The sequence below is a fragment of the Rhinoderma darwinii genome, chromosome 4 (genome assembly GCF_050947455.1).
Source record: "Rhinoderma darwinii isolate aRhiDar2 chromosome 4, aRhiDar2.hap1, whole genome shotgun sequence".
Classification (NCBI taxonomy): domain Eukaryota; kingdom Metazoa; phylum Chordata; class Amphibia; order Anura; family Rhinodermatidae; genus Rhinoderma; species Rhinoderma darwinii.
Genome location: NC_134690.1, coordinates 269,478,947 through 269,500,465, shown reverse-complemented (window position 1 = coordinate 269,500,465; position 21,519 = coordinate 269,478,947). Strand labels below are relative to the sequence as shown.

Here is a 21,519-nt window from a genome sequence, read left to right as displayed (position 1 = left end):
GCGAATCGGTGCGGGGTCTGGGGTTTCTGACCCTCACCAATCATATACTGATGACCTATCCTGTGGATAGGTCATCAGTATAAAAAACAGACCCGAGTCTAGTCAACGCCTTTAATTTTTTTGTGTAACGCTGAAGAATAGAGCTAAACAAAAAATACATTTTAACTGTACCTTTACTTGTGATCTCCTGCCTGAACTGACATTAGGCGTGGAGAGATGCACACTCGGTGCTAGTGTTGATGTGGCCTGAATAGTATCGTGCACGGATCTTATTAATTAGAATTGGACCGAGCCCATAGAAGAGAGTCAGTGGGGAGATATATTGTCACGGATCCCTAAACTCTCTGAATGAGGCACACCGTATTTCTCATCTGTTTCTGATACATCGGGTGTACAGAACACCGGAATTTCTAACTAAAATTGGGGTCAGGGACTCCTCCGACTGTCGTAGGTGTGGTGGAGAACCTGGCACATTAATACACATGATGTGGCAATGTGTGCAGCTGCGACAGTTTCGGTCTGAGATAGTGGACACTATCTCTTCTGTATATCGGGTGTCGGTAGATTTCACTCCGTTTGTAGGTGTCCTAGGGTATGTGGAGGATATTTCTATCTCTTAACATGTTAACCCGGCCGTTGCTCGTATGCTGTATGTGGCAAGGAAGCTTATTGCACGGCATTGGCTGGATGACAAACCGCCTACGTTATTGGAATTCTGTAACAAAGTCACGTGGTTAACACGTATGGAAAGATATGTTTACACGGCTAGAAATGTTAAACATGCCTTCGATAAAATATGGTCTCCATGGGTGGAAAGTAAGGGCCTGGCTTCATCATCGGGGGTTGCGGCTGAGTTGCAGTCTAGTATGAGGTAGATGGTTGGATAATATACGCTGCTTAGAGGAATCGGTCTTAGGGGGATTATGTTAAATCTTATCTGAATATGTCAGATATGTAGATAGTATTTTTGTATATTTGATAATGATCTCGGTGCTGATTATTATGTATTCATGAGCATGCATACTTTGGAAGAAGGGGGGTGGGGGGTGTTATATCTGTGTTGCGATACTGTCGCAACGGTTGTGTTTTTGTTGAAATTAAACTTACAATAAATTACTTGATAAAAATAAATAAATAAATAAATAAATAATTGGACCAGTGCACAAGCATCTCTCGGCGTCCAATGTAATGTGTCGATCACAAATGGAGGTGCACTTTAAATTTAAGTTCAATTTGACTATATAGTGAAATCATCTGGCATCTGGTTAATGTGGAACATCACAAGACCAAACACAGAAGACTGTGCAGAAATAAAAAAAAATTATATAATTATTAAGTTATAACAAAGTTGTAGTAGCTTACTTTGTATTATCTAGGCCTTTCTTCCTGAAGGTTCACTATAAGTGAGGGTTTGTTTTTTGTTTTTTTTTAACTTTTCAATGACCATTGAATATTTCAGAAGATCTGATAACCAGGTCTCATTGTCACCAGATAGAAGGAATTTTGTATGGTGTAAAAAAGCATGGTGACAAGATTTATTTTAAAGGCACATGAAAGAAAATTGAACGGAGGAATGTGTTCTGGTATTTTTGGCATGTACCTGTGTATTTCCGGGCTCTTTGGACGGCTGGCCTGCTCATCTGTGACTGTCTGATAGCCTGCAAACCTCTCATTGAGGGTCTTTCCGTCACCCTTGAAATAATGCTCTGTTGGTTGTAGAGGGAGAAAAACTGCCTCATTAGTTTAACTCCCTTAAACACAAAGACACCTTTAAAGTGGGACTTGCAGAATGTCAACAAATATTAATAGGTTGAATCCTATTAAAAGACAGAAAAGGGAAAAAATGCATCATATAAAAATAGAATACTTTTCTTTCATGTGATATTTATTTTCACAGTAAAAAGTATCAACATTTTGCAAGTATACTGTCCCTTATTTTTCTCCATATTTATAATTTGTGATTATTTCCATGTTTACGAACTGTAAGCATCCACACAGTTAAGCTTTAATGGGTAGCTAAACTTTCAAAAAACCTTTGAAATGTCAGTGACTTGTCAGAAGTTTAGATGGGTGAGGATCCGAGCACCGAGACCCCCACCTATCGCCAAAACAAAGCAGCAGCAGTGCTTGGGTGAGGGACATGCCGCTTCGTTTCCGATCAGCTTTCTTTGGAAAGCCGAGCAAGTGTGTACGGACTCAGACTTTCTATTAAGCCCGTACATTGCTCCGAGGAGAGTCGATCAGAATCTAAGCAGCACAACACTCACACAAGCGCTTCTGCTGCTTCGTTTTAGCGATCGGTGGGGGTCTCAGTGCTCGGACAACCACCAATCAAAACTTCTGACATGTCATAAGTTCAGTAACCCTATTAACATTCATATAAAGTATAATGCAGTATAATGTACAATTCCGCCAATTTTGCACAAATAAAATCACATCACCGTTGAAAAGTGTAGTGGATGAACAAAACACAGTGTAACAGATTTTAAATATATATATATATATATATATATATAATTTTATTATTATTTTTTACAGGTAGCATATGAAGAAAGTTAGTGTACAATCCAGTTCAGAGCTTGCAGGGTGAGGGGGTTGTAAATGCTCCCGGTCCATTTCAAACTAATCCCTGAACCCTCAAAAGCATGTTATAAGAGGAATGCTGGCTCATATTACTCTCTTTACTATATGGGCTTTTACATTATACCTTCAGATTGTACAGCGATTTCGGGTAATTTTGCAGTGGGCTTTGCCTTCTCAGGAAGCAACAAGTAAGGCACTTTTCATACTGGCGACATGGCTACCATTTATAACGGAACGCAATGATGCTTTAAGGGAACCTTCGCTAACAGATCCAAACACTGACGGACTGATCCCAATGGCTTATAATGGCCTGTCTTATAGATCTGAAGAAGGGGTTGAACCATTAAAACATTATGTTTTTAAGACTGAAAAATAATAAACAATATCTGTACACCTCATCTACAGATTCCTTGAACGATTTCGCTAAAAAACAGGTAGCCCTATTTCCAGCCTTTGGTACTACATTTTCCAGACACTGGTAAGTAAAGATTCAAGTGAATCCTGGTGGTGGTCAACTGGCGACTGTGGCATCCATTTCACTGTTACAGTTGTTGTGGATTTACACAACGTCAACACATTTCTTGTCATCTATCATTTGCAGATTGTATCAAAATACTATCCCATAAAGTAGAGAATTTTTTCTACTAGTGCGGTTTATAATGGGGTCCAATCAACGCTTCCGTTGTTTTGGGTTTTTTAACGGTAAGAATAGCACTGCATGCTGTACTTTTCTCGTTGTTAAAAGTGACAGAAACCCTGAGGAAATGCCCTAGCGTAGATGTCAAAATAGCCTTAAAAGAAAAAGGAAATGTATTCAGCCAAATTAAATATATTGCTATATCTTACTAATTTGATATTCAATTTTTGGGGAAAATTTTTTAGTCTTAAACGTTTTATTACGACCTAAGGAATAAAAACCTTCCCCATAAATAGCTTCGGCATTTATCTACAGGTGTTTCTTACATTATTGTTGGAAAAGCCAAAGTCAGCAAGAAGAGATCATTGGTACAAGTAGACCGTAAGTGACCAAACAATCAAATAATTCCATAAATAGGGTGATCGACCAAAGGATAACACAAAAAAATCATTGATTTCCTGTGCAAGCATAGAATTTTATCACTCAGCTCGATAGTTGTGAACAGAAGTCTTAACAAATGGAACAATATAACTAATAAACGAAGACTGAAGCAGGCCATACACATAAGATGAAATCCAACATGCTCCACCCTCGTTTCTTTCAATGTCTGCAATCCAGGGATAGTCGGGGGTCCCCCCTATACACATTAGATTACTAATGTGCCAACATTAATCTAATGTGTATGGGCAGCTAAGCACTTTGTGTAAACGGTTCTTATCTCTATTCTTCTAGAGCAGTCAAACCACTTCTGCAAATTAGAAGGTTCATTTTAAAGCTTATGTCTATTTAATGCTAACCTGTAGTCTGGTCCTGAACATGTTTTATTTGGTTCAGATTCACTATGTGGTACATTAAATAAAAATGTGATTTAAAAGGGAGCCCCATTCAGAGGAGGGAGCAGACCGACACTGCATGCTTCAGCAAATAGCAGCAAGGGTGGATTTCCACGTGGCATATATCTTTACGCCACGGATATGGTAGCAGCACATCCGCTGAAAAAGCTTGATGTAGGTTTGCTGCAGAATTGCAAAGGGTGGCTAGGTTCATGTCTACCTGTAAATTTACTTGTATTATGACTGTTGGTAAACTCTTACAAGGACTGGAAAACGTATGGATTATTCTAAGCTTCATTACATATTCAGCCCAAATGGAAAAAAAGAAATACATATATCTAGGAAAGAAGTTGTCCAGGTTTTATTTCTATACATGGCCATCTATAGATATAAGACACATTCGTATTCTCTCCAAATGAACAGGCCTAGTGCAGTACTCCGTGCTACTGTGGTCCCCAAGTTCAGCACAAAGGGACCAAATTATTGCAGCTTATATTATGACATACAAGCATGTGCTCTGATGTTAAAATGACATGCTATCAAAACAACGGGCACATCCTTTTTCTTCATGTCACCTATGACTAAATATCAATGTAATTGACTAGCTAGAAAGAATGCACTGTTTAGTTGCATGCAAAGTAAATGTGATGACGTCATAACATCTCAGAATTAAGGATATCGTGTACAAAATTAAAGATTGAATGGTGCGTCCTAAGTCTTAACATGAAGTCGCCGGTTATCATAGTTTATGCAATATGAGACATCATCCTGTTACAGAAATCAATATTCAGCTATGTCCACTTACCGCCCAGCATCCAGTACAAGTCTCAAAATCAAGCAAAACACCTGGAAAGAGCCACTACAAGGTAGAGCCACAAGCTTAATTCCAGCAAACCCAGGAATTTTAGGATCTAGCAATTCAGATTTTGCCATTTGTGTCAGGAAGACTTTAGTCTCAGTAACAGTATATTTTATTGTGTTACATGGGTTTTCAAAATATTTTCCAGGACCTAGTCATAATGAAAAAGAAATCAACACTGGCCAGTTCCAGCTCAAGCGGTGTACATGGACAAAACACAATACCAAATCAGAACGTGAATAACCCATCATAATTGTACAAGTAATTGCCATTTTGACACACCCAACCTTCTTTAATTAACCCCTTGGTGTTTTAAAGTTCTCTCCGGACTGGATGTGTATAGTGTATATGGCAACCAACTGGATGGCATATTTGCTTTCACCTAATCATAGTTGTTGGAATTTTTCCTTGTCTACTGCCCACCATAACTTAAGCAAACCATACATGTCAGAAATGATTAGGCAAGTGTAAGGTGTCAACCCGAGAACGGTACACCTGGATTGGGCAAAACAGAGAAGAGAATGGAGGCTGAACCAAAGAAGGCAACTCATTTAAACACAATTGCAATTTATATGCAATACCATCCACACTAAAAAGGAGTATAATTTTGCAAATGCTTAACCTTGGTCTTATTCAACAATACAGGGCAGCCATCATTTTCATCTTGCAGCTATGAGGGTAAGAGCAACGTCACAATGCAACAGGACAGAAACTTACCTTATTTTAAACGTTACGGAAAGCAGATTAAATTTAGCTATTAAATGTCAATGGATTAATCATTCCCTTTCAATTTCTATTGCAATTGTATCACTTTGTTTGCACTACAATATATATATATATATATATATATATATATATATATATATATATATATATTGGTTAGTGGAAAAGAAAGTGGACATTTTTCACCTCTAACGTTTGAGACCGTCTCAATGGGGCCTTTATCAAACTTGCAGAGGTGAATAACTTGCTATTTCACTAATCAGACCAGAGTGCTGCCATCTTTTGCTTACTCTATATATATTTATTTGGAGGATAGAGAGAGAGGATAGAGAGGAGAGGAGGAGGAGAGGAGGAGGAGAGAGGAGAGGAGGAGGAGAGAGGAGAGGAGAGGAGGAGAGAGGAGAGGAGGAGGAGGAGAGGAGGAGGAGAGGAGAGGAGGAGGAGAGGAGAGGAGAGGAGAGAGGAGAGGAGGAGGAGGAGGAGGAGAGGAGGAGGATAGAGGAGAGGAGGAGGAGAGAGATATGAGCCTGCATACAATGTGCAATCTAAAGCGAGATAGAACACAGGTACTGTACAATATTCAGTGTCATAGCAATCCAACCAGAATACCAAGTAATAGAATATTTAAAAGAAATACAAAGTGGGTCATGTTCCTTGTATGGAGAAAGTCATACACAGTAATGAATAGACTGTGCATATTTAGTTGTAAAAGAACTACTCAAATAACGCAGACTGGATTTGAAGAAGATGCAAATCATCGTAATCGTTCCATACAATATAGAAAATATGTGCGTGTGGTACATCCCCGAAAATATGGAGCCAATGAGGAGCTACCAGACTGTGGCATTAAACTGTTGTCAAACCGAAATTAAATTATAACCAAGATGGGCATTTTCACATATCATTGCTTACCTTTGACAAACTGTACTATAGACACCACATGGTAGATAAAGGACTCCGGAGATGTTTTGCTGGAGAAGGAAACCTTCATGTGGTCAAAGATGGACCGGAAGTCCTTCTGTCGCTTGATTGAATGTACAAGAGTACTGGCTAACAGACGGTCACTAGCCAGAGAGGATGGCCTTTATTATGACAAAAAATAAGATTTAGATTATATTTGAGTAACCTAATATTACTCATTTCAAGTAATATCTCCTTACCTGATATCATCAAGGGGAACTGCAGGTATCCGAAGTTTGACCTCAGGATGGTGAGACTCTGTTGCGGTCATTCTGATCCTAAGTGGGCTTTCCTCCCTGAACCCTACTTTCTCTCTCACTTCATCACTTGGGTGTAAAGGGAAATTGCGACTGAATGGGTCTGTTATCTTATTAGACAGAGCTTTGTCAGGTGACTTGGATTCCTTTTTACCAAATGACCTTTCACCACCTTTATCATCAGCTTTATGTCGCTCTTTGGAGGACACTTTATGTCCCTTACCCCCTCTGATCTTTTCTCCTTCCTTACTGCCCTTTATTACGGCTTTGGACTTGTACTTTGTCCCTTCTTCTTCAGCATTCCACTGGGATGTAGTAGAAAAACCTTTGCCTTGATCTGCTAACACAGACTTTCTAAACTGCCTATAATCCTCTGCTTCCTCTACATCTTCACTTTCTGAAATTGACAAAAACTGAGATTTAACAGACTCTTTTTCCAAAAGAAAATCTAACATATCACGATCGTCCCAGCCTTTGCCGGTTTCCTTTTTAGACTTATCCAATGCCTTATCCTTATGGCTGTCTTTCTCTTTATTATTAACCTTTTCAATTGGAAATAACCTGTGTTCTTCATCTGTATATCTGGAGTAAAATAAGAGTATATCATAAATACAAAAATTGAAAAATGTATGACCTTTAGAATCAATTCTACAATAAAAGCGCATTAAAAAAAATTCAGAACATTTTTTACAGGTGGGAATGGTGAAATATAACTTGCTGGCACAAAGCTTAAATTAAAGGGGTTTTCCAAGCATAAGAAAAATGTGTCTGATTAGTCGCCAAATGATGCCACCATAGAACAGAAAGTTATTCTTCATTATGTTGCCCAGCCTTGGCAGCACTGTTGTTTTCATTTTGTTAGGGCTTGCCCTAGGTGGGATTACCATGTAAAGGACTAAAACTCCCATGATTCCGCTCCACACTCAGACATTCTATATTTACTTCTGCCTGCATGCCCCTCTATTACAGGGTATAAGGTAGTGCTGTAATTACTCTACTGAGACACAGCTCTGCTGTTCTGCTGCTATACTCTGCACTATCTGCTTCCCAGCCTGTAAAAGAGAAGGGATGAAAAGGCATGTGATGTGTAATGTCCCGTACTACAGGGACAGGGGAGATAACCAAGTGGTCAGTGTAGGAATATCACACAAGCAGGAGATAAACACCAGGAGCGTGGTCAGGTGACTGCATGTGACGAGGGCTTACAGATAGTATATTAGTAAGTAGCTTACTGCAGTAACACCATCTGCACACAATTTGTAAAGACTAGAAAACCCCTTTAAAGTATAATAGTGTAGATTACAGACGCACATATTCAGGAAGTCAAGACATTATGGCAAATGTCTTCTTTAAAAACTTCACATGGGTCAAATTGAACATTTCTATTTTATCATTTATTACTGTGATGAGTTTTTGTATGTTAGACAAACACCACGTGAGACAATCTCCTTACCTTTTTAGAAACTTTGCACCTTTAGAAATTTCTTGCTCCACTGGTTCACTGAACAAAGAATAGTGAGAACGCCCTTCATCGTGTGACGTGTTCTGAGACACCACAGTGTTTTCTGGACTTTTTTGCACAGGGACATGAATTGGACTGTTTTGTGAAGGACTGTACCGAGTTGAACCATTGCCACCAGAGCCAGAACCAGACCTTTCTGGGCTATGAGCCATGGAATGTGAATTTTGAGACATCGTGTCTTTACCAGAATGGACCACGCTAAGAATAGGCCCATCAGATTGGGAAGAACTTTCACTGGGCGGAGAAGCTACTGGTGAAGGACTACAAGGGGACCTTGGACTGTTTTCATATGCAGAAAGCCCTGCCCAACTTTCACCATGCAAATCCAGTTCTTTTCCAAGTTCATCTAAAGGCTCAGATGGGTCAAATGCATCTTTATGCTCATCACCTGATTTCTCATTTGAGGGACTTTTTGATTTTTCAGCCTCTTCAGTTTTATGTTTAGGTTTCTCATGGGACACTCGAGATTTTCTCTCAGGAGATTTGCTGTAGCGTGATGAAGAACGGGATGAAGATGACCTTGGTGACTGCGAAGACTTGTAGGATCTCTGTGATCGGCTTCTGGATCTTTGAGATGATGCAGAGCGCCTTTTAGGACTTCTAGAGCGAGACCGTCCCCGGCGAGGACTTCGAGAGTACCTACGGTTCCACATTGGGCGATAACCCCCACGATGGTACCTGCCACCTCCTCCTTGGTAGTAACCTCTTGTTCTTCCTCTGAAACCATAGGGACGTCTCATCCCTCTGTTGTTCCTATAATCTCTGCGGAAATCTCTATTGTACACACGTTCTCTGCTGCGAGATCGAGAGTATGTTCTTGATCTGGATCTGGAACTTAAAATTAAAATACAAAATTTGAAAACATTTTTCTGCATAGATGCTAATAGACAACAAAATAAATCAAAATCAACGCCACATCTGCAACACTAAAGACTTTGGTCTTTTTAATGTTGTAAATAATTTCTAAGACGAATGACAATACGTCAATCAATAAATTCTAAACAAAGTTTCTCAGAAAAACTGTCTATTGAGAATACTCGAACTGCTTGGGTGAGAAACTTCATGTCAAGAAGTTTTTCTTTCACTGGTCAATTAGATTGGTTACTTGCAAGGATTACAATGTTTTACCTGAGAAATGCAACTCAATATTTATTGCCCAGATTCTGAAGTTTTTAGAAATACCCCACATGTGGCCCTAGTGTGGTAATGGATTGAAACACAGGCCTCAGAAGAAAAAGGAACAACTAGTGGATTTTGGGGCCTCCTTTTCTTTAGAATATATTTTAGGCACCATGAAGAGGTCTTGTGGGGCCAAAACAGTGGAAACCCCCCCAAAGTGACCCCATTTATGGAAACTTCACCCCTCAATGAATTTATCTAGGGGTATAGTTAGCATTTTGACCCCACAGTTTTTTGGGTAAATTTATTTGAATTAGTCTGTGAAGATGAAAATCTACTTATTTTTCTGAAAAAACGTATTTATTTTTTTACAGGGAATAAAGGAGAAAAAACACCCCAACATTTGTAAAGCAATTTCTCCCGATTACGACAATACCCCATAGGTGGTCATAAACGGCTGTTTGGACCCACAGCAGGGCTCAGGATTGAAGGAGCGCCGTTTGGATTTTGGAGCTCTGATTTTGCTGGAATGGTTTTTGGGTGTCACATTTGCAAACCCCCTGAGAGACCAAAACAGTGGAAACACCCCAAAAGTGACCCCCATTTGGGAAACTATACCACTTAAGGAATTTATCTAGGGGTATAGTAAGCATTTAGAACCCACAGGTATTTAGCAGAATTTATTAGAATTAGCACATGAAAATGAAGATCAACATTATTTTCACAAAAATGTTGAATTTTTCCATTTTCACAAGGGATAAAGGAGGAAAAAGCACCCCAATATTTGTAAAGCAATTTCTCCGAGTACGACAATACCCCACATGTGGTCAGAAATATTTTTTTATTAGAAATTAATTAACCCTTTCCGGGCTGATCCATGGTTTGCTCTTTTTTTTCACTCCCTGCTTTCCAAATGCCGTCAAAAGAGTGGTGTGAGGGCTTATTTCTTGCGGGAGGAGTTGTAGTTTCTATTGACACTATTTAAAGTACCATATAATATACTGGGAAATGGAAAATAAAAATCTTTGCAGGTTGAAATTGGAAAAAACGGATTCCTCCATTGTTTGGGTTTCCTTTTTTACAGCTTTCAACATGCAGTAAAAACGACCATTTAAATTTTTTCTGCGACGCAATACGATTACGCCGATACCAAATTTATATCGTTTTTTTTATGTTTTACTACTTTTACAAAGTAAAAACTATTTGTTAAAAAAAAAATTGATTTGTTTCATCATGCCTCCGAGAGGCATAACTTTTTTTTATTTTTTGGTCGATTGAGCAGTGTGAGGGCTTATTTTTTGCGGGACAAGCTGTAGTTTTTATTGGTAACATTTTATGGTACACAACTTTTTGAGCACTTTTTTTTTAGAGCTAAGAAATGGGATGGGACTCAACTAAGAGTAAATTTGACTCTGGACTGTGTTAGTTTGAATGGGTGTGTGTGTGTGTGTGTGTGTGTGTGTGTGTGTGTGTGTGTGTGTGTGTGTGTGTGTGTGTGTGTGTGTGTGTGTGTGTGTGTGTGTGTGTGTGTGTGTGTGTGTGTGTGTGTGTGTGTGTGTGTTAGTCTGAATGGTTTTGTGTGTGGTCCCCAGATATATATAAAAATATTTTTTTAGGGGCGCACTTTGGGTAAGTGCATACGTAGCGGAAATGCTGCAAGATTTTCCAACTGGATTTGCAAATGGAAATGATACATCGGAATACAGTAGCAGCAATGTAGATGAGATTGGAACAAATCTCAATTCTATGAGGCAGAATTTTGACATGGTGATGTGCCATCAGGGGTTTCAAGGCACTATGTCGGCAGGGAGAGGTCTGGCAGCTAGGGAGGCATTACCAGGGCTGCAAGGCACATGATGGGTGGAAAGGCACCTGGAGGGTGGGTGAGCTACATCAGGGGCAGTAAGGTGACTATAGGGATGATGAGACAGCAGCAGAGGCACCTGGAGGTGAAGGATGAAAAATATGAAGGAAGACAGCCATGTAAACCTTTGAAAGGCATTTTTATAATTTTTTTTATTAAAATGGCCAGTCAGTTTGATTTGAGCGCAACTTTATAATTCGTTTTTATTAAAAAATCGTTTTACTTTTTGAGATATAGCTGTATCTAGCGCTAAATCCCGTCAGGTTCGCGTTACTGACGGGTTCAGTGAAAGTGGGTTGACACGCAGGATCCACCTGTAATCTATGACTTCTGAATTTAGATGTGATGGATTACAGGTGAATCCTGTCTGTTAGAGACACTGAACTTGTCAGGTCCGCGGGACTGACTGATGTGAACTATACAGCTGCTCTGTATATAGGATAAGTATTAGGTGTATAAAAAAAAGTAATTGGTGCAACTTTCTAATCACACTGACAACTTTTTATAATTTATTTTTTTTATATATGCCTTTCATAGATTTACATAGCGTTTAAGCGAACCTGAGGCTAACGTATGTGGGCAGGAACAGCAAAGTATTGGGTGGTGAGGTGTAACAGGGATACAGTGAGGGTACTGATTTATGTGTGTGTTGGTGCACAAACGGCCATCATTTTAGCTAACCTGGGGCTCTAAAGAACAACTCATATAGCCACTCAAAGCCCGTAAAATAATTAGCTCTGCCTACCATTCCCTTATTTACAACTTGCCAGCCTGCCCACCAATCTGAGTTTATATCCCCACCCCCATGCCCTCGGCTGGCAGCCTAGGATTTCATTAGCTGCCAGACATTACAAGAGTAGCTGCAGAACGGACATGCCGTGCCAGTACAGCAGAGCATTACGGTCAGGAAGCCACAGGAGGTGGGAGGAAACATTGTTACATGCTGTACCAGCGCTGTCTCCTCTCTCACAAGTAAGAGTCGGAAGAGAGCGACGAGGCAGCAGGGCAGTGACGAGGTGGCATGGCGGAGCTTAGTCTTGTAGCTCAGCCAGACGACGCCATTATTAAATCAATTCAACGATTCTGTCTAAACACAGAATCGTCTGAGTCCTCAAAGGCGAATGAATCAAATTAATTTGATTAATCGCGCAGCCCTACCTCAGACTGCATACACTGTAGCTAAGCTGTAGTCACAAATTAGAGCTCTGCCCTAATGGAGCGGAGCTAAAATTAAGCCAAACGGCAAGCACTGAGAAAGATAAATAAGCATCGCTTATAGGTACCGAGCTACATTTTATTGATGAGCTCCTGACTAGACTGTCCCATCCAAAATACCACAGACCTCCAGGGATATTAGATATACATCACACATGGTGGTTAAGTGTAAATATCAATATTAACCTATTCTTAACCTATTAACCTTATACCCCCAGAGGTATTAGGCTAAACCACAAGGAGCATGACAGGAATAGGATCACTAACCCCAAACCTCCCCATTTGGAAAATTGGTAAGGACCGTATAATTGGGGGCATTTTGTAGTCTCCGATGTCGGCACCAACGGATTTGGAAACCCCCTTTAATGGCTATGGACATCTTTGACATGGAAAATAAAAACATTTATATATGTTAGTGGTTACCTGGAGTTGAAAAAAAAGTTGCACTAAGTTTCAGGATGCAACCTTCATTCATTTTCAGACCCCCTTATATTCAGATTCTCTAGTTTCAGACTCTTCTCCTGTTGATGTGTCCCTCCCAGTAATCCATGCTAGATGTGGGGTCTGTGAGTCCAGGGTGCTGCTGTCTTCACTAGCTCACGTGTATCAGCACAGCTTTCTCTCTACACTAGCCAGTGTGATTCCTCCTATGCTCTCCTTCTCTACACTCTGATAAAAGTTCAGCCTGTGTCATCTTCCCTATCTAAACATTTGGGAGCTTTCCCCCCTCTCCACACTCTGATCTGCCATGGGCAAACTCCTCCCCCTCTCTGCTGTGATCTCTAAGGCCTCATGCACACGGCTGTAGCCGAGTGCACGGTCCATAATTACAGGCACCAACACCCGCAGACTGTCCCCCGCATTTGCGAGCCTTGCTCCCATTATTAAGTATAGGAGCATGATCCGCAATTAAAATAATAAATGTCCTATTTTTTGTGGGTAATTTCGACGACCCAGACACTTACCCATAAATATACAGGAAGGTGTCCGTGGGCTATAAAAATTAATGGATCAGTATTTTTATCTGCAATTACGGATAAAAATTACGGTCGTGTGCATGGGGTCTAACATTGAGAAAAGGCAGTGGGAGAGAAGATGAAGTCAGCCCCAGTAGGTGCAGTGTTTGGTCCGGTTTAAGTTTAAGATTGCAGGAGACCAACTGTCTACACAGACTCTACAGCAGCAAAATGGTAGGACGTTTTTGCATTTTGGAAACAAATGAACAATGAAAAATTCAGTTCAATCGTGTCCATAGCATTAAAAAATCCTGCGTTAGTCCCTCTGGCAGGTTCGTTTTAGTGGGTATTCCACCACTGTTTTTGTTTAATTACAGAATGCATAAATAAAATATTAACAGGTTCCCGACCACTGGCTGTATTTTTACGGCCAGCGGTCAGGGTCCCTGAAGTCCGCCGTATAGACTAATTACGGCGGCACTTCAGGGAGTGTGTACGCGCGATCATGTGCACACAGCCCTGTGCCCAGGCTGTTGCTAACAGCCCTGGGCACTGGGCAGAGTGTCAGGGCCAATCTTTTGGTCCCTGAACATGTGATCGCTGTGACAACCAATCACAGAGATTTTGAAAAACGGCTGCGTAAAAAACGGCCTGTCGGAACAGAACGCTGTTTTTCCCATTGAAATTAATTTTGAGGCATTCTGCTTCCGATTCTTCAGGACGTTTACGGCCCGAAAAACGGCTGAAAACACTCCATGTGAACATACCCTAAGAGAGAATTGCTGCCAGAAGAATACAGTGGAAAAAAAAATACAGTGTGAGGCCCCATGCACACGACCGTATTTTTGTCCACCCGTAAATACTGGCGTAAATACGGGTCCTTGGTCACACGTATTCGACCCGTATTGCACCAGTATTTACGGACCCGTGCCCGTATTTACGGGCACGCTTTTGGCTGCAAAATTGCCCTTCTCTCTATCAGTGCAGGATAGAGAGAAGGTACAGCCCTTTCCGTAATAAAAGTAAAAGCAATTCATACTTACCCGGCCGTTGTCTTGGTGACGCGTCCCTCTCTTCACATCCAGTCCGACCTCCCTGGATGACGCGGTAGTCCATGTGACCGCTGCAGCTTGTGATTGACCTGTGATTGGCTGCAGCGGTCACATGGCCTGTAACGTCATCCCAGGAGGCCGGACTGGAGGAAGAAGCAGGGAGTTCTGGGTAAGTATTAACCTTTTTTTTTTTTTTTACAGCTTTATCTATATTGTGATCGGCAGTCACTGTCCAGGGTGCTGAAACAGTTACTGACGATAGTTTAACTCTTTCAGCACCCTGGACAGTGACTATTTACTGACGTCGCCTAGCAACGCTCCCGTAATTACGGGTGCACACACACGTAGTCACCAGTAATTACGGGAGCCCCATAGACTTCTATGGGCTGCCCGTGCCGTAAAAATACGGCCTGAAATAGGACATGTTCTATCTTTTTCAACGGCACGGGCACCTTCCCGTAAGCATACGGGGACATACCCGTGGCCAATAGAAGTCTATGGGCCCGTAATTACGGGAGTTTTTACGGTCGTGTTCATGGGGCTTTACACATCAATACTCTCTTTGTATAGATAGATTTCCATCTATCTATACAATCTATCCATCTATCTTTTCTAGATTAGAATAGGCAGGTAGGGAATATATAATTATATTATATATATACACATACATACACACACACACACACACACACACACACACACAGTTAGTTTGTGTATATATATATATATATATATATATATATAAAATCTGCTACAAAAAAATAATTGTTTATTTAGTTAGTGTTAGTGACATTATGGCGAGGAAGTTTTTTAGTGCCGAGGAGGCATACGCCATGCTGTGGTCAGAGTCTGAGACCGCATCAGAGATGGCGTCAGAGATGGAACCTGTTTTGGGCAGTGACGATGACAGCGTCACTTCAAGTTCATCTTCAGGGGACGTTGTCCCTGACGCAGTTGAAACTGCAGAACATGGAAGCGCAGGGCTTAGTAGCGCTGTAGCACGGGACAGCCTGGTCCCCCTAGTTCTTGTATGGGCACCTGCTCCATCTTTTGGGCCTAGGATCCACAGATTTACTGCCACTCCTGGCATAACTGAACTGTGGACAATACACATTTTTTACTTCCATTTATTTATTACAGACGACCTCCTAAATATCATTGTCCACAAAATGAATTTATATGCCGCTCAGAATATAAGGCAGAAACCTTCATCCACCCATGCCAGAGATTGGACGCCCACCAATTTGCAGGAATAAAAACATTCTTTGGGGCTCACCCTAAATATGGGTATTGTAAAAAAAGCCCTCCATTAGGTCTTACTGGTCAAAAAGACCCGCCCAAGCCACCCCAGTATATTCTGCAGTAATGCCCAGGTCTCGTTATGAGACAATAATGAGGTTCCTCCACTTCAACGCACAGACTCCCCCAAGTACCGATGCAAACTGTGATCGGTTGTTCAAAATAAGACCGCTAATAAATTCCCTGAATAATTTATTTCTGCAACTCTACACCCCTTAGCAGAATGTAAGTGTGGTCGAATCCCTCCTCAACTTCCATGGAAGACTTAGCTTTCGCCAATATCTACCTTCCAAAAGGGCAAGATATGGCGTTAAGCTCTACAAATTGTATGAAAGCGGGTCAGGATATACCACCACCTTCAGGATTTATGAAGGGCGGGACCGCACAATAAATGTTCCTGGATGCCCCCCTGATCTTTCCACCAGCAGTAAGATCGTGTGGGAGATAATGCAGCCTCTGCTTCACAAGGGGTACCACCTGTACTGCGACAATTTTTATTCCAGTGTGCCCCTGTTTAGGCATTTGCATGCTGCAAGGACTGGGGCATGTGGTACCATGCGCAAAAACAGAATTGGTTTTCCACAGCAATTAGTGGGGAAGCGCATAGTAAAGGGGGGCTCCTGTGCTTATGTATTTGAGGAATTGCTGGCCGTCAGGTTCAGGGATCGCAAAGATGTATATGTGCTAAGCACGATTCATACCGCAGGAACAGTGGCAGTGAGGGAAAGGGGGGCAACATCGGACAAGCACAAACCAGTGAGCGTGTCCGAATATAACAAGTACATGGGGGGGGGGGGGTGGATTTAAGCGACCAGGTTTTCCAGTCATATTTAGTAAAGCGAAAAACAAAAACCTGGTACAAAAAAGTGGCCATTTATTTGTTACAGGTGGCCATCCACAACTCATTTGTGCTCCACAAAAAAAACAGAGGCAGAGACACATACCTGGATTTCCAGGAGAAAATTATTGAAGGCCTCATTTTTGATGTTCAGGACACCTGAGAATGCCCCCAGTCTGAGGATGTCACGCGACTGACTGAAAGACACTTCATCAGTCGGATTCCCCCAACACCAACCAGAAGCAACCCCCAGAAAAAGTGCCGCGTCTGCAGAAAAGACGGGCACCGCAAAGATTCCCGATATTTCTGCCCCTCATGTCCCTCACAACCAGGCCTGTGCATTGAGCCATGTTTTAAAAAATACCACACTGTTCTGAATTATTAGATTTTAGTTAATTAGTTGAAAATATATTTGCCCTACATTACATTTTTATTTTTCCCCTGATTTTACTCCAAGGGTGAGGGAGGGAATGGGTGGGGGGTGGATGTCTTGTTTGATGTTTTCTAAAGTTCATCTGCTAGAGAGCTCCATTTGCATAAACCTGCAATTTCTTATTTTAGGAAACCCCAAAAAATTAATTCCCATTATACCCCTAGATGAATATTTTGGGATTTCTGCTTCAAGAGCAGATATTTTGGAAGAGTTATAGAAACTCTGTTGAGTTTTGTAAAACCAGCTTTGAAAAAAAGCGATTTGTGAAATAATCTTCTTCTATCCTCCGCCCTCCTACTTCTCTATGTGATAAATAAGGCACACATATTTGGTATCCCCGTGCACAGGAGAGGTGGCAGAATGTGAAAGGAGATTAATTTTGGCCGTGGTCTATACCGTGTGTGAAAAATGCTGGTATAAACTGACGCATTTGCTAAAACATTGCTAATTTTATTTTGTTCCATCTTATTCAAGAAACGTTCAGAAGAAAACTGGACTGTCTAAAAATATGATAAACCCCTTGAAGAATATGAATGAAGTCATTTATGGGGTGTTTCCAATGTTTCAGCAGCATTAGGCCCCCCAGAAAACCGTATGCTGCTATAAAATCAAGTGCAGAATTCCTGGACCGAAAAGGCCAAAAAGCCTCCTTTTATGCCAAGCCCTGGCACATGCCCGCACAGTGAATAAAGCACACATATTTGGTATCCCCATGCACGGGAGAAGTGGAGAAATATGAAAGGAGATTAATTTTGTCCGTGGTCCATACTCTGTGTGAAAAATGCTAGCATAAACTGACGCATTTGCTAAATTCTTGCATTTTTTTCCAATTTTGCCCAATTTAGAGAAAAAATAAATAAATGATGTAAACTGACAAATGCCACTAAAACAAAGCCCTATCTGTCCTTTAAAAAGAGTGTAAAAGTCAAAGATGAACTTTATTCACCTGCAAAGTTATAATCACGTAAAGAAGCGCATAGCAAAATTGTGACATTTTCTCTGATCATTTAGCTGTAAAACAGCCTAGTCCTTAACCGGTTAAAATGTATTAAAAAAAAGAAAGAAAAAAAAGATTCAGTCTGCTACAATTGTCCTTTCAAAAGTATTCCAGCTGCCAGCTAAAGAGAAATGTGCTAAGATAACACGGAGGCTGGGTTCACACGACCTATTTTCAGACGTAAACGAGGCGTTTTATGCCTCGTTTTACGACTGAAAATAAGGCTACAATACGTCGGCAAACATCTGCCCATTCATTTGAATGGGTTTGCCGACGTACTGTGCAGACCACCAGTCATTTACGCGTTGTCGTTTGACAGCTGTCAAACGACAACGCGTAAAATGACTGCCTCGGCAAAGAAGTGCAGGACACTTCTGTGCAACGTAATTTGAGCCGTTCTTCATTGAATTCAAGACGCCTCGCAAAATGCGAGGAGGAGCATTTACGTCTGAAACGAGGCAGCTGTTTTCTCCTGAAAACAGTCTGTCTTTTCAGACGTAAAAGCCAGTTCTCATGTGCACATACCCTTAGGGTATGTTCACACGGCACCGCAAAATACGTCTGAAAGTACAGAACTGTTTTCAGGCGAAAACAGCTCCTGAATTTCAGACATTTTTACAAGTGCACGCGTTTTTCGCGGCACCCATTACGGACGGATTCGGAGCGGTTTATCAATGGAGTCAATGAAAAGCGGCTCCAATTACGTCCCAAGAAGTGTCCTGCACTTCTTTGACGCGGTCGTAATTTTACGCACCGTCTTTTGACAGAGACGCGTAAAATGACAGCTCGTCTGCACAGAACATCGTAAGACCCATTGCAAGCAATGGGCAGATGTTTGCCGACGTATTGGAGCCGTCTTTTCAGGCGTAATTCGAGGCGTAAAACACCTCCATTACGTCTGAAAATAGGTCGTGTGCACATACCCTTAAATCATGAAGTACCACAGTATGGGTAACACTGATGGCTATAAGGTTCTCTGAGTAAGCAATAATGAATGAATGAATGATGCAAGCTGGCAACTCTTTACCTATATCTTTTCTTCCTTGAGCGTGACCTTGATCGCGAAGATGACGGAGATCGCGACCTTGAAGAATGGGACCTAGAATTTGACCGACCCATTTTTCGAAAAATTAAAGTCAACTGAAAAAATAAATAAAAAATACAACAAATTGATTAGCACCAGATATTGACACTGTCCATTCATCCTACTAATGCTGACCGAAAAGTAAATTCTGTGTAAGCCTGTCTGTTTCAATTATATAAATAGTAAATTTTTCATTTGAAAACATGCCTGCGTTATAATAAAGTGTAGTAGGTTTAACCCATCGGTGTATTAAAGGGTCATTCCCATGTCAGACATTTATGGCATAGCCATAGGATATACCATAAATGTCTGATAGATGCGGGTCCCACACCGATCTAGAGATTGGGAGTCCCCCGACCCCATCTAGTGATATGGCCACTGCATCCTGGCAGAGAGTTAGTGCCAAGCTGGTCAAGATTATGGAAACAACCGAGCTCGCTGCTGTGACCGCACATAGTTTGACGCTAATTGCCGTGGCTTTACATGAAGTACATCATTTTTAAGGGCTTCATCTGTACTTCCCACAAAACCACAGCAAATAGCGGTAAAGGGTTTACAGTTACTGTGGCACCATCAGACTGTAGAGGCAGACCTATTGACAAGGGGAATCGAAACAAAGTTGTCCATTTCTTTATACATTTCCAGGCAGAATAACAGAGGAATGGCACAATGAAAAGACCTAAGAATTTATACTTAATGGAGAATACAAGTATTTACTAAAAACGGAAATGTCAGGAGGGGTGACAGCTCCAGTCACTTTCACTCAGTAAAGTTTAAGTCATTGTTACATTCTTTATACAAGGATGTCACCGTAACGCAAGTGCCGACCCAGTGCTAGTCATTGTGAGTGATATACAATCCCTCAGAAACACTAGTTAATGTGATAGTGAGTGGCACATGTAAGAGATCAGGATCGAAAGAGGCCAGTGGCCTTGGACAGAAAGGGGCTAGTGGCAGGAGACCGAAGCTGAACCCCAAAGTTTGATATTTATCAATATGGGAGGACGAGACTTCAGGGAGTTTGAAAGGATACACCACTAGATCCCTACGTCTACTGATGAGGCGTATGGAAATAAAAAAATAAATAAAAAACAAACATCTTGTTTGCCTATACAAAACATCTACATGCCAGCCCCTATGGAAGCGCGGGCAGAGAGATGACTGTATAAAGCAAATCATAGAAGTTGATGTATGGAAGCATGCGTCAACATACAGAACTATCCCTAATATTACAGAACTATTTGACTTTGAGGACTGGATTTCAACACCACAAATGTTAATCTGACAGATGTCGAGTCTAACTAATTAAAAGTCACATTTATAAACAGTGGGGAAGCCCTTTAAATCGAGAGAAATGCATGGTTTGGTTATGTCACCACTTCCGGTCACAGACACAAGAGCATGGAGCAGGGTCCTTGCAGGCTCGAGATGTGGACGGCTGGCCTTGCTTATAAGCAATGCTAATGGATGCCGCTGCGCTACATGGGGCGATGCTCGTATAAACAGCGCAATGGGAAGTCATTTGTCCGCTTTATAAACCGGTGCATATAACGTAACGCACCTGACAGAACTGCCGCAGCTCACATAGGCATACGCTCGCTGTTATTCAATATTCCGCCTCTTCCTCTTCTGTGTAAAGCGGAGTTCCGGGAGGGGGGGGACAGGAAGTGTCAGAGCCGGAAGCGGAAGACAAATTCTAGTGACGTCACCGCGTACAGAACGTAAGAAATGTGACGACGAGCTATTGCCTTTCCCCCCAAACATGGAGGGTGTCACTATGTAAGCCTCGTTCTGTGCACTGCAGCCAGTGCCTCGGTATTTTACGCATTACAGACCGGACTCGTATGTTTTTTTTTTTGTTAGGGTCTTCATCCAAATAATTTTTTGTGTTTCGTTATTTGTTTTTTTTTTGTTTTTTTTATCAAACTTCTCTAAAACAAAAATAGTACTCCATGTAATTTGCAATAGAATGCTGGCACGTTTGGGCAAATTTAGACAGTTTTCTGATCCTTTATGTGAACCAAATGGAGTAAGGCCTCCTGCACGTGACTGTCTTCGATCCATGGTATGCACACCGCATGTCGGCCGCGTGCCGGTCTCCTAGCATCATAATTACGTTTGACGCTGTGAGTCGCTGCCTCCCCGTAGGACTATTGTCCCGTATTGAAAACATGATTACAGTATGGGACAGTACTCCCGTGGGGAGGCAGCGACACCTAGCGTCATGCATAACTATGATGCTAGGAGCCCGGCTCCCTGTCTATGTTCGGTCCTGGAAACGTGGTCCA

The 21,519-nt window shown here is 41.4% G+C and overlaps 1 protein-coding gene across 5 annotated transcripts in view; it reads right to left on the bottom strand.

Moving 5' to 3' along the window:
* BCLAF1 (BCL2 associated transcription factor 1) overlaps positions 1-20,895 on the bottom strand; it is a 33,011-nt gene extending 12,116 nt beyond the window's left edge. For all 5 annotated transcript variants that reach the window (XR_012883203.1, XM_075862479.1, XM_075862480.1 and 2 more), the window contains exons 1-6: positions 20,793-20,895; positions 19,175-19,287; positions 8,306-9,208; positions 6,796-7,434; positions 6,548-6,717; positions 1,601-1,706 (exon numbers count right to left, since the gene is read on the bottom strand). Coding sequence is in view for 4 of the 5 variants with exons in the window: in XM_075862479.1 (XP_075718594.1) it covers positions 1,601-1,706; positions 6,548-6,717; positions 6,796-7,434; positions 8,306-9,208; positions 19,175-19,266 (1,910 nt within the window). In the remaining variant the exon portion in view is untranslated. The remainder of the gene's footprint in view (positions 1-1,600; positions 1,707-6,547; positions 6,718-6,795; positions 7,435-8,305; positions 9,209-19,174; positions 19,288-20,792) is intronic.
* Between the last annotated feature and the right edge of the window lie 624 nt (positions 20,896-21,519).